Raw genomic sequence first — 14,714 nt, 5'->3', positions numbered from 1 at the left:
CCCCGGCCGGCCCCTGCAGGGCCAGCGCGCTACCCGAGCACCGGCCCTGCTCTGTGCCTCCATGGGCCGGTGGGGAGATCAAAGATCTCCCTCACCGGCCCAGAGGCAGTTACAGGCGGCCGCCGGCAGGAGAGGGTGTGAGGGAGGGAGGCAGGAGAGAGGACCGGCGGAGCTCTATCCAGCAGCTCCGCCGGGTCCTCTCGCGAGGTCTGAGCGTTACCGCGGCAACGCTCAGATCTCGCGAGAGTGAACTCTAGCCTACAGGCTAAAGTTCACTCTCACCACTGGACCACCAGGGAAGGATGGCAGCTCGGAACCCCCCCACCCCCCAGGCAGAACAGATCCCCCCCCCCCCCCCCCCGTCCTTCCAGGCAGAACAGATCCCCCCCCCCTCCTTCCAGGCTAAAAGGTAAGAAGGGAGGATATAACTTTTTATTTTATTTTTTATTAATAAAAAAATATATTTCAATTTAAATAAAATATACATTCACACACACACACATCACCCCCAGACACACACAGCACCCTCAGACACACACAGCACCCACAGACACACACAGCACCGCCAGACACACACAGCACCCCCAGACACACACAGCACCCCCAGACACACACAGCACCCCCAGACACACACAGCACCCCCAGACACACACAGCACACACACACACACACACACATATATATATATATATATATATATATATATAATAACCCTCAGTGAGTTAACAGGCAAAGAAAATGAATGTGACGGCACATAAAAACACCTCACACACAGCACCCCTCTTACATACACACACACTACGCCCCTCACACATACAATATGTCCAAATATATATATATTATATATACACACACACACACTACAGCACCACTACACACATTACGCTCCAGATACACGCTAGATCCCTTACCCTATATGCACTCGTAATCTTCTACACACACACACACAATCTCCTATACACACTCTGGGTCCTATACACAGTAGATCTCCTACACACACACACTGCACCACCTACACACACACACTACATTCCTTGTCAGCAAACACATACAACATTCTCTAAACACACCCTCTCTACAACCCCTGCACACACTACGTCACCTATACACACACACTACAGCCCGTATGCACACACTCGCTACATCCCCTATAACACTATGCCCTCTATACACACACTCTCTACAGCCCCTAGTCACACATATTATACCACAAACACAAATTAAATTGACCTATTTACACAATACCACACCACACTCTACACACACACAATCCCACAAGCAGGCTCCATACACATGCACCATACACTTTTCTGGCCCTTTTGTCCTCTGGTATCCCACTTGTGGAGACACCAGAGACAATTTAAAAGCAAACACAGCGCAAGCATGTTATTAAATTTGCTTGCGCTGCGCAGAACAAATTCAGGGCCTTTTTCTAATGCCAGAGCTCTTCAGCGGGGCTCTACGCATTGAACCAACATGCTCACTTTGACAGGGGGCGTGCTTGTCATTAGTGATGACAAAACACACCCTATCTGGCCCCGCCCCCTTCTTAGGGGCCGCTCTGATTGAAAAATGCCCGGGCCTAATTTTTTTCCCAGTCCGGCCCTGGTATACACTGATCAGCCACATCATTAAAATCAGTTGCCAAAACAGCTCTGATGCGTTGAGTTAATGTCAAGACATTAGCAGCAGATCATCTAAATTCTGCAAGTTGCGAGGTGGAACCTCCATGGATCGGATTTGTTGTTCCAGCACAGTCAGAGTGGGATCTGGGGAATTTGGAGGCCAAGGCAGCACCTTGAACTCTTTGTTATGTTCCTCAAACCATTCCTGAACAATTTTTGCAGTGTGGCAGGGTGTATTATCCTGCTGAAAGAGGCCACTGCCATCAGGGAACACCATTCCCATGAAGGGATGTACATGTTCTGCAGTAATCTCTAGGTAGGTGGTACGTGTCAAAGTAACTTCCCCATGAATGTCAGGACCCAAGGTTTCCCAACAGAACATTGGTCAGAGCATGACACTGCCTCTGCCGGCCAGAATAAATCCACTAGCCACTAGTGAGGGAAAGTTTAGCTCTTGTGAGTAGAAATTCAAGGTGTGTGAAGGTGCCATGGACCCTCTAGGCTTGCAGTGGTAACTTTTAGAGTCTGGCTAGGGGTACAGGCCTTGAAATTATAAGTACGGATAACAGCACACAAGAGATAGTCATAGTAAAACAATGTTAGAGTAATACACTATTAAGATTAATATTGATAGGGATATTAGTAGTAATATTTACAGCAGTAGTTGCAGGTACAGCCATACAATTATTTATATTGAGAGGGAGATAAATTATATATATATATATATATGGTATAATATAATTCCCACCACTGACACAAGCACATATGTTTCTTCATTGTATTAGAAAGCGGGGCTATGTTGAACGAGGAAAGAACCAAATGGGTAGCTAGGCTTTGACATTAACTAGATAGGACAATAGGACATACCATGTCCGTGTATCTACCAACAGGCACTAAGGTAGAATATAATACATTTTTTTCACCTGGTGGACATTAGTGCGGAACCTGCTAAGTAACCTGTGTGATGCACGGATTATGAATTAAAATTGGATGGTTGTCCATGCATGTCAAGAAGTAATATTGTCAATAATAAATTCAGTTTATTACCTGTCGTAGAGCTGCTGCTTTATGGAAACTGGATTTTGGCTGTCCATTTTTCCTGTCTGGATGACCCTCAGCAAGGCGTCTGTTTCTCCAATGCCATAGTTCAGCTTTGCTTCTGCAAGTTGCACGGTGAGAGGCTGTGGGTTCAGTTCTAGGTGTATCCCAGACATTATCTCTGCGCGCTCCCTCTGTAGCTGCTCTATTTCCTTACTTCTGCTTTCACATGCCGTAGAGCCCTCAGTCTTTGTTGGACTCTCTCTCATACGGAGATCAACAGAGCTTCTTATCAAGCTTCCTCTTCTAGCAGGGCTGCACTGGACCCCAGACCAGTTACTGAATTTATTGTGAAGAGGTAAGTCCTGCAAAGTGTAATTGGGAGTTTTGTGGCTTGCTTTAGTGGAACAATCAGGATTTAAAAGTATGTCTGTATCACATTCACTTTCAACAACAGACTCGCCATCATCTTGTAAATGTAAGTCAAATCCACTCATTTCTGAAAACGGATAGTTATTTTTTCTTAAAAAGGAGTTCTTTGAGGTTGCAGTGAAATTGTTAAGATTAGTCTCCTCGTTGCAATGATCTTTGCTTGGAGTAGTAGATACAATTTCCTTAGCTCCATTTTTTACAGGATGAGACATTTGAGAGAGGTTTTCCATAGACTGTGGTCTTTCCCATGAAGGCACACTTTTAAGATGTGAATTTAGAGCTGTTGCAGACGTCCCATCAGCTTTATCACGTCTCCTCAAAGGGAAAGAGTTTATGTCATTTGAAAGTTTTCCAACCCCAGAAACCTCAGATATGCTTCTGGAACGGTTAAAAACCAAAGGTTGTACACCTGTAGTAATGCAATCTTCACTTCCACATCTGGGTGATAGCTTCTTACTTTCTGAAAGTCTTCTCTCTGTGGATCCTCCAAGTGACATACTACATTCATGTTTACTAAATACTCTGGAAGTACCTTGAATACTGCTGCATTCACTGTCTGTTTCTGTTTGAGAAGAAGTGTCCACCTGAGGTTCATGTTTACCCCGGTTTCTCTCTCTTCTATGCCGTAGAAGTTTTACGATAGTCTGACTAGTGAAGTCCTTCACTGGGATTATTTTATCTAGAGACTTTTTACTTGCTTTTACTGTTAGAATTGGTGATGTGGCTCTGTCAACCATTATGGTGTTTGCTTGGCTGGTCATCTTTTGATTTGACATCTTTAGGTTTGACTTTTGCCCACTATGGTAGCTCACCTTTTGTTTAGTGCTTGATGCAGAGCTACTTGTTTCCGAGCAAGAGAAATGCTCTGTGGCTTTATCTTTAACGGTTAAAGCAAGAGAACCTCTTGAGAAAGGTTGAGAGCTTCTTTCAGAAATCCCTTCTTGTAACTCCCCTAAGAAAGGGGTAGATGCTCTTCCATGTGCTGAGTGACACAAACGTCTCTGTGAGTGTCCACAAGCAGGTAAATCCTGTAGGTCTGGTAGGCTCTGAGTTTTTGGAACACCACTGCTAGTTGGTTTTACTGCTAAGCGTGAGTCTCCTGGAGACAGATTAACTGAATCTGTACCTATTACTTTAACAATAACATTAATTTCAGGAGCACTTGATAATCTATTATGCACTTTGCCTTGGTTATCAGAAATATTGTCCTTCGTATAAATATGTGCTTCTAGCTCAGTCTGTATAGCTGCATCAACTGTAGTCTGAGTGGAGGAGTCTCTTTTAATACATAATCTTGCAGCTGCTCCTTGTAGTCTAGTAGCCTCATTGAAGAAGTTCTCAGTTCGATGCTGAGACAGAGTTCCCAGCAGTTCAGTAGTTTCATGCAACAGTTGAGATAAATGTAGTGACATGTCCTGCACACTTGACCATGAAGCTGGCCTTGGATACCGAGTTTTAATCTTTGATGGTTTCTCATGGGACACGTCTGTGTGACTTCTTTGGTGCCGGTTTAATCTTCTGTGCCTGTCCTTCATCTGGCTTCCCTGCTCCCATCCTATTCTCAAATCACTTTCATTGCACGTCTCAGACTCCGATGTATATAAGAACACAATTTCATCAAACTGAGCAGATTCATTTTCAAGTTTTGGGTTTAGCAAGCATCTGCTACCAAAGGTGGGTTCAACATAATTTTTACTTAATTCTGTATTATCACCAGGCAAAGGATAATAATATTGAGAACCATCCAATGAATGCACAGAATCATCTGCTGAATCATCTGCCTCTTGCTGACCCTCAATGCTACTTAACGTGCTAGATATCAGCCTAGCATTTGCGTATGAACTTAGGTGGGAATGGAAAGGTGAATTATGAGCATTTAGTCCTTCATCAGCACTCGAACATCTAATGATTTTATCTGTCACTAACTTGGCTGGACATTTACTGCAAGACACATCACTTACACTGTTGAATGCATACTGCTTCCACCCAGCTTTGCCGTCTTCCTCAGAATGCCAAGTACGAACAAATGGATTGATATCACTTGATGAAAAGTGCAAGCATTCTTTTTTATCTACTGATGTGCTCTCTGGTGTCTCTACTTGGTGTAAAAATGTTTGAATTGAATCATTGCCTATACTTGTCATTTTTGATGTATCAGACAAATATTCCTTAGAGTCTACCTCCTGGTCCCACGCAATGTCTTCTGGGGTGATGTTAGACATTGACCCAACACATGAATTGGTACGTTCACAAGTATATTTATTTGCAGGGTCACTGAATGTTTTAATACCTGACATAATCTGATGTCCAGAGAGATTATCCGATTCTGTATTTACACCTTCATTTTTAATTGAAAATGTACCAGTATTAAATACACTACCTGAATAATCAGGTAGAGATTCATTGATTTGTGTTTGTATGGATTTAGCAGAAACAAATGAGGGTAAGTGAGCAGTCTCACAATTTGTAGCATTGGTTGGGGACATTAAAGTGTGACTCAGAGAACATTCTGTATATTCCTCTGTAATTCTACCTTCTACTTTTAAATATGCAGGCTGGTCCCTTGTTACTTCTCCACTTTGATTAATTGGCATGTTTACATCCAATCCTCCAGCATCCAAGTGATTAACACCCATGCCTATTCCAACATCATCCTCAACATATCCCATTTTCAATGACTTGTCTTGAAGAGACTCATCTTGAAGAGACACACTGTTATGTGAAATTAAACACCTGGATGGTTTTGTGGGTTCTATTGCTACAACGGAATCATCTGAACAACATTCTCCCCAGCTGACATTAGGCATCACAGCACTATCTCCTGCTACATCATTCTGTTTGGTTTTCTCAGAAGAAAGGTAAATTGGTTGTGGACTAAAAACCTCATACTTGTGAGCTATGTTGGAATCATCAAGCAGATGTAGACCCAGATGTGTATCTTTTTCCTGCAATTCAGACAAGTGGTTGTCTTGTTTCTGTTCCTCTGTGTTTAAGACCATTGGAAGGTTTGCATTTCCAGAGCAATTTAACTGTTGATTTAACTCTTCAACATCGCCACAACCAAGTAGTTGGGATAATCTCGGAGATTGTACAGGAAAACGGATAGAGGACAGGCCCCCAATTTCATTGTCAGGACCAATTGTTGCTGGTTTACTGGAGCATGTAGTCACACAAGAACATTCCGGAACATTATTAACCTCTGAAAGAGGTTGGTGAAGTTGAATGACTACGTCTAGAACATTATCATCAATGACAGCAAGGGGTGATGTGGAGCAAATTATTTCAGTTTTGTATTGAGATGCACACCCCTGGACTGGACATGAAGATTTCTGTTTGTAGTCAATTTCTTCCACCTTGTTTTGCTCGTTTTCTGCCAAATAACTTTTTGGTATTTCCCAAAATACATTATCTCTCCCATTGGATGATTCCTTCACTTTTAGTGATTCACATATTTTCTCTAAATGTTTATTATATCTGCCTTCAGATTGAGAAAGACCACCAGGCCTATCACCTAACTCATAATCAGTATCTAAAGATACCCCCATTTCTTCAGACTTGCTTCGAAAATATCTCCGTTTACTACCAATATTTACATTCTGAGGCATTTTAGAAGTCTTTGTTGTGAAAAAGCCTTTTTCTTGGTTTAATGATATTGGGTTTAAATTTATATTTTCAGGCGTGATGTCGGATATTTCTGGATCACAGCTAAACCTGCTTTTTATTTCATGTGTACCGATAAGTTCGAATTCTATACTAGATAATTCTAAAGGCAAGCTTGTGTCTTTAGATAGAAACTCATGCATTGAATGTGTTGTGAGATTTCCACCATCACGGCCATCCTTTGTACAGTATGCTTGGGAACTAGAAAGAGGCATCTCCGTTTCAGAATTACTTTTATTTTCCTCTTTGTTATTACCCTCAATCTTTGAAATATCACTTTTTTTGTTATCAGGACCAGATGTAATTTTTTTAACTTTACTATTCTTACTTTCACAACTTAATTCATGTTGCATTATTGCTTCATAGTATGGAAGAATCAGACTAGCACCACTCGTGTATTCTAGTCTTTGGACATCTGCACATTCATGGTTTGCTTGCAATGAACTGGAAGGAAAATTAATTCCTAAGTATACATATTCAGAGTGTTCAGAAGGTCCCACACAACCTCTAGTAGAGAAACCATCATTGTCAATGTGTTTGTATCTGGATAGAGTGCTGTTTCTACTGATTCTCCCTTCACTTGTAGCTCCTGGAACGCCTCGATTGGAGCCGCTATTCTCAATTTTGCAATTATTTCTGGGGTTATGGGTTTGCTCATACAGCATGTAGTTATCTCCATGGATTGGCAGTTGGCTGTCGGTGTTGTGGCCAATGTCTGAATTTACTAACTTTGGATTCTTAAAATCTTCCAAATTATTATACTGGGATTCATTACTTTGTGTGCTATGATTATCCATGGCGTGGCTTTCATTGGTTTCCAACTGGTATGTCATCGATGCTTCAATGTCTGTTATATCGTGTTGTAAATTGGAAATACCACCTTGATAACCCAATACTGTGTTACTCGTGTCAATAATATCATTTCTATCTGTTGTGTTGCACTCAAGTGAATTCATTGTGATGCCTGAATGTAATGGTTTTGTTAGATCCAAAGATAAGATTTCACTTGATCCTGTTTCTAGCTCAAAATGTGAGTTTTTATTTTGGTTACAAAAGGAATCAGAGGTTTTATCTGGAGCATAAGTGCATTTTGGGCTTAGCCGGTCACTTTCTGCATTTAGGTCCTTGACTTCTACACTCTTCAAAACAGTCTCCATTTCTCGTGCAAAATCCTCAAAGTAGGGTTTAATAACAGAATTGTCTGCTGCCTGCTGATTAATCCCAAGTAACGCTATTTTACGGATATTTTCAGGTGACATAGTCACATTTTCAAGAGTAGCCATAGCTTTTCTCTCACCAGTGGAGAATATAAAATGTTTAACTTCTTCATGAGTTTTCAAGTTGACTCTGTCGCAACATTTGTTAGAAGTATCTAGCAAAGCAGTTTTCTCATCTGTTTCTTCCTGAACTTCTTTAAGATTCCGCCTCTGCCCAGTTGGATGTGGTTCACATGTTCCATCTCCCTCTGACACATTTATAGATTGTTCAGGTACAAGCACCTTCCTTTCACAAGGAGCACACTTTGTGAAGCTATCACGATCGCCTACATGCAAAGAACATTCACCCTGATCACTTTCTTCAGATAAATGGCTGTCCTCGATATCTAAAGAGTCACTTTCACACAGCATTAGTGTGGTTCTGTCCTGCACTGAAGATGATTGACTGTTGTGCACATGTACTCCAGAATCAGAATTCAAATGATGATTGGTTTTGGGCACATTCACAGTTTTAGAATGTTCATCCAAGTCCTGTCTTTGAATTTTGCTTTTGTTGTTATCATCCTGAAATGTATAAGATGTGCCAGAATCTGCCTCTTTTCCAGGTTTGCATTTTGCATCGTATTCATTCTTACTGTGCTGTTTTAAGCCTAGCATTACACTGGACATTGAAGGCTGGCTTTGAAGAATACCATTTTCCTGGTCATAAGGAACAGCATAATGATAGTCTTTATTGGTTCCATCAATCTCCGTTTCATTTCGGAGCTGAGACACAGTCTCATGCAAGTTCTCCTCAATAACTTGAGAACTTTTAGTCTGTGATTTAACTGCACTGTATTGTTGTGATTCTCCTGAACTGCTCACGCTTTCAACACAAAAGCATGCAGACTTTACTTTTGCAACATTTTCATTATGATCAAAGCTTTCTACACTAGTAGAACAACAGTGGCACATGTTAAAATTTCCCTGAGTTAAAATAATCTCACATTTTTCTTGGTCCGTTGCAGTGACATCAGAAGCCATCTCATTACAGACAAGAACCTGGCAAGCAGTCCGTTTACGATCCTTTTCAGTTGTTAGCGATACTGTACTTGCAGACTGTGCTATTTTCATTGTGTTAACTAGTAACGGTCTGCAAATGGGTTCTTCACACATTTCTGGTTCTAATTTTTCTGCTCCTGTTTTTTTATCACACATTTCATTACAGGAACCGATATCACCCACACTCACTGCTTGGAGCTCTGGATACATTTTTTCTATTTCTTTTGATGTGACTTTGCTGGCTGTGCATTTGCCTTTGCTTTTTTTAAACGGCTGTTGCCCAAAATCTTTAACTTCACTCTTTTTGCTGCTACCTTTAGATTCTTCTTGGTTGCTCTTTGAATGTTTATTTAAGAATTCACAAGTCTCCTCTTCTGCACAAATACATTTTTCATCTAAATCATTTTGATTCTGCAAAACATTAACATCACAGTCTGATGAAATGCTGGAAATGTCACAAAAATTGCCTAATTTTTCAGAAGCTGACATTTTTGTTATCTTGGATTCCAAGTTCCCCTTTTGACATTTTAAGTTAATTTTTAGTTTTTCCAGTGTTCCAGCACGCCCCTGATCATTTTCCATTTGAGAAGGTTTTATATCTTGAAGAGTCTGTACATTTTGAGTCATTGGAGAATGTGGACTTGATTGTTGCAGATCACGTTCTATAAATGTATCCTCAGGGGATGATTGTTTTAAATCTTCATCTGTGAACAGAGTGTTTTTTGGAACACAAAATAAAGAGGGCATTACAGGCTTATCCTCCTCTATTTGTTTAGCAGTTTCACGTCTACAATCTTCATTTCCTGACCCAAGTGAAAAGTGAGGTGGTGTAATATGATTGGTGCCTTCTACTGGCCCATCTTCTACATCACAAATCTTCATAGGTAACTTTAGACATGTGTCCATGTGCCCAATCAAAGAAGAATCACTATAGTCTAAAGAGGATCCATGATTCACATTTAAGAAAAAGGAGCTGTTCAGCTCCATAGTAGAATTGTTGCTTTCTTCTGTAGCTTCAACTTCACTTTGATCCTGAGCATGCAACATTGAAAATCTAGGACTTTGAAGCTTCCAGTAGATTTCAGCAGGCAGTTCTTCAGCCGAATCAGCCTCAGATACTTCATCTGCATCAGCCAAACTATCTAAAGAAAAACTTTTAGAAACTCCACTGGCAATGGAGCCAGCCAGAACTACAGGAGCTGAATTTTGTCCTGAGGTTGAAGCTTCAGAAGATGTTATTATGGCCTTGTATTTACGAAACCTTCTCTTATTAGGTTTTTCCTTTTGTTTCTCCCGCTCTGCTAGGGAGTCTTGTGACATTTGGCTGTCCTCACTGTCTGAGTTTTTCTGGTTGGCCACTGATTTAGCCTCCTCCAATTTTAGCTGTTCATTCAAGACACTTGCATACGCAGATGATAGTGAATCCATGGAATAGAAGCTTTCACTATCCGAAGAACCACTTTCATCACCTTCTTCCCAATGCTCTAATAAATCTGGGGTTGGCTTTTGAAGTCCACTATCAAGCATTTCCACACTCTTCCACTTTGTATCAATAGTGCCACGAAGGACAAGTTTATTGAGGTTGCCAACAGAGGATGATATCTTGGTAGCACCATCAGTAGACAATTTCTGGTTATAAGGCAAAGTTGTCTTTGCTAAATGTTTCACAGCTTTATTAGTGGATGTTGAAGGTCGAACTGGATGTCTTGGTTGAACAGATATTTGTTTTGTGCTCTTAAAAGGTTTTTCTAAACGGCACTTGGTTCCTTCGCTCTTTTGGACTATCTTGCATTTCTCCTGTGTAGAGTTGGTTCTTAAGGTGCCTGCAGCAGGCTGAGAGGGGGTTTTAAATGATTTTGGTTTGGTTTCCCTTGATTCTTGATTAGCAGGTACCCGTGCATTTCTTTTCTTTTTTGGATCTGTGAGACGGCTGTTAGGAAACTTTTTTGAGCTGTTACTAGCTTTATCCATATTTGGGTGCTTTTTGCTCATTTGTGGATTACTTACTAATATGGTAGTACAGTAGCATGGACTGACTGTACGATTTAAGTTTCCAACAGACCCAAAGGTGTGCTTATCAGCAAATCGTGCAGCTGTCCGAACTCCATTGGTGCTGATCACACTCTTAGTACAATTACAAGCAGTCTTTGGAAGGCAATCTGCAGACACAGATCGCCTCGGCCTACTGCCTTCATAGGTTCTTCTACTATTCCTTGGAACAATTAAATCAGATTTGACTTTTCTTTTGAGGAAAGTACTGCAAAGAGAAACAAAAATATATATATATATAGTAACCAAATCAGCACATCCCATTATTGTATTTTTAGGCAGCAAAACGGTAAAATATCATTAAAACCAAATACCACTGAAAGTAATAATTACAGTTTGCTTTCTGTGCTATGGGTGAGAGAGACATTTACCACCAGCAGCTAACAGGGCACACATAGCTCAAGCTCGCATTCAGCTATAATTACTCCAAGGCCATATTTCAACATTTAAGAATGAAAATCGACTTATCATGGTGAAGCGATTTAAAAGGACTGTATTTAAACCCAAAGTTGCAGTATATAGGCCTTAGATATTTAAAGGGACACCCCAAGCACCATAACAACCTATACTCCTTATATAGTTAAGAATGTAAGGAGATCCCTGTAGGCTGTCTGCCTGTGCATACCTGGTTATAACGGCAGGAATTCACAATAAATAAATAGAAATCGCTACAGGTATAAGCCCACCCCTTCAGAGATTATATGAGGAAGCTTATATTTTCTTCTACCCATCCAAGTATTCGTATGACTTGCGAAAATTCTACATGCCAGCAGCTGTTTAATTCATCTTATTTGTGAAAAATCTGGTAGTGGTACAACTTTGCCTAAAATCCCTGTCCACCTTCCATTGAAAAATGAATGGAGTTATCAGGGTGTGCCGTTTCACTTGCTGGTTTGGTGAGAGCTTACTGCACACCTTAGGAATTTGCAGCAAATGCAGGAACTACATGATTTTCTGTATTTAACTTTTTTTCCACAATGCTTGTCTTTGCATAGACTATAACTATGGAGCAAACAGAAAAATATATGGTAGCAGTGGAAGAAGGCATGTAGGGGCATATAAAGTAGTCAGTTTAAATGTAACCGCTCACCTATAAGAAGGAAGTGGAGATGAAGACCACGGCAATGACCCTCTCCTATGGTATGTAAAGCCAGCAGGTGAAGATCTGCTTCTCGGAAGTGTGCAGCTCCCCGTGGATCCCTGTGCACTTGGTATGTGAGGAAAGGTCTGCTTCACAATGTCCTCGCTAACCCAACATGCAGCCTGCAGTTGTTGGAGGTTTTTCTTGGCTTCTAGAAGCTTCTGCTTCTTTGAAATCCACTCAAGTTGGAATTTGACCCTTTTCCTCTTGATGTTCCTCTCTGCTCTTCTTAAAGAATATTTCCGGAGCAGTTCAGACTGGACCAGTCTCTTCCGATCTTGTTCAGCAGGAGACGGTTGGATGTCCTCCGTCTGCACACAGTTCTGGACCTCTGCCTCAGAGTAAATCTTGGGATCTGTCTGAGAAGCAGACTCTTGTCTCTGTTGGTGGACAGTTGTCCAATGCTGCTCTTCTTTTAAAATCCACTGCTGATCTACATTGAAGTGCAGGAGGGAACAACATTATAAAAATACTTCTTAACTATTACAGTATGATCTATAGGATAAAATTACATGACAGACAGAAGTTAATACTATGGGCATTCCTTAACTTTTCACAAACTGATTAGGTTAATTAAATAGAAGGGAATTCCTAAACTTTACTGCCACCCCTGGTTATCTCCAGCTATCGAAGGACCATGTTTTACCATGAACCTAATTAAAAGAACACTCCAAACTTCAGAAGCAAGTGGTTATAGTGGCATGAATGCCATGGCACTGTCCCAGTATAATTGTCAAACTATTTTAGCGCAATTTGACATTTATATGGATACCACTCTGCGACCTCTCTGCTTCTGGGCTTTTCAAGCAGAAACATCAGTTGAGCACTCTCAGCCCATGTTTAGATCCATTACTGTACAGAACTAAACGGGTATTGCCTTGTCCAGCTCTGAGAAGGTTGGAAGCAATGCAGACACCCAGTAGGACCTACGTTAGTGTCAAACCATGCTGAGTGAGGAATTATTGAGCAAACAAACAAATTAAAAGAAGTATAATGAAAAAGGTCAGTATGGTTTCCATATTGCTGGAAAATAGCATTTTTGAAGGGATTGTGTTTTCTCAATGTAGAGACACAAGAATAAACTAACTAGCAGAGAGGATCTTTGCTGAAACATTCAAACAAACCGAATGTCTGTGAAAATGAAACAAAAACAAACGTACTTGAAATATCCACACGTAATCTGCTATATACGATCATACCAGGCACTTACTTTCATTAATTAACTTATTGATTAATGACTGCTCCTGTTCCAATTCCTTTTCTCCCTTGATTTGGGCTGCCGCGATCTGAGTCTTTAAATCTTGCACATAACACTGCTGTTCCTCCACTTGCTGCTGATAAAACGCTTCCAGATCCCTTAATTTCTGCTGATGTTCTGGGTTTAATGGATCGGTATTTCTGATAACGAAGAGATCAGCAGTGACAATGTGATAAAAAAAAAAAAATAATACCGTAAATAATAAGTGCAAAAGCTAGCATTCATTTAAATGTCATTCTTCCTTTAGCAGATAACAGGCCAAGTTGCTTATTTAAAGAGACATTCCAGGTATCAACACTGTGTTTCTGCATTTTACAGGTTTTGGTCTAAGGAACTGGCTATATTTTTGGACATAACATGCTCAAAAGCTGGGACTCCATAGGCCAGAATAAGAGGCTCCTGATTAGTCCAGATACTTCCTGAAGCAGGCAAAGTTTGAGGCTGGTGATATAATGTGAGGGGATTTGCACAGAAATAAACAACCTTAAAATAGGTACTTTCATTATTATTTTTGCATTATTTTAAATTGGTTGTTATTGCACAATCTAATACAGTACATATAAAAAAAAGAAGAAGGGGTGACTCGCATCCTGGAGCCCCCCTTTACCCAGCACATACCCTTACTGTTGACGTTTAGTTTCACAAGTTAAAAATTATTTTCCATTGCAGTGATTCCACCTCTGTGTGAATCCTACGTGGTATCTGCTGTAAACAAACTGTAACTGCAATAGAACTGCTATTAGAATGCTGATGTCTCAGTGGATTTAATTAAAGTGCAGGAACAAAAGCTTTTAACACGAGAAACTAAAATATTCTAAATATTACTACATACCCTAATGTAACAAATGAATAATTCAGTGAAATTAGGACTAACATTTAGAATTGGTCTGAAGGATACAGCTTACTTTAAGTGTGTAGAATTTCAATAGAAAGTGCAACGTTTATAAATGAACCTTGTTACACAAGATTTGAGCAGGGCTTTATTTTTGTCTGTTGATTACTTGCTGTTGGCACTACAAAAATGCCAGTAATAATAATACGGATCATAATAAGGTTTCATATCTGCATTTAATGTTTAATTTCCATTAAGCTATCCTTCTGTGCAAACACAATACAATTCATATAAAAAGAAATTGCCCATAAGGGGGGAATTGCATGTGGAGAAACACAGACGAAAAACAAGTCTTTGAACATTTCACAGCCAATTAAATGTCAATGTAGACACAAGAAAGCACCCAGTGATCGCTTTTCCC

General features: G+C 40.4%; 1 protein-coding gene across 1 annotated transcript in view; it reads right to left on the bottom strand.

Moving 5' to 3' along the window:
• STARD9 (StAR related lipid transfer domain containing 9) overlaps positions 1–14,714 on the bottom strand; it is a 151,461-nt gene that overhangs the window by 20,948 nt on the left and 115,799 nt on the right. Inside the window, exons 22-24 of the mRNA XM_063439247.1 lie at positions 13,414–13,601; positions 12,153–12,636; positions 2,673–11,270 (exon numbers count right to left, since the gene is read on the bottom strand). Coding sequence (XP_063295317.1) covers positions 2,673–11,270; positions 12,153–12,636; positions 13,414–13,601 — 9,270 coding nt within the window. The remainder of the gene's footprint in view (positions 1–2,672; positions 11,271–12,152; positions 12,637–13,413; positions 13,602–14,714) is intronic.

The sequence above is a fragment of the Pelobates fuscus genome, chromosome 13 (genome assembly GCF_036172605.1).
Source record: "Pelobates fuscus isolate aPelFus1 chromosome 13, aPelFus1.pri, whole genome shotgun sequence".
Classification (NCBI taxonomy): domain Eukaryota; kingdom Metazoa; phylum Chordata; class Amphibia; order Anura; family Pelobatidae; genus Pelobates; species Pelobates fuscus.
This window is presented reverse-complemented; position numbering and strand designations above follow the sequence as displayed.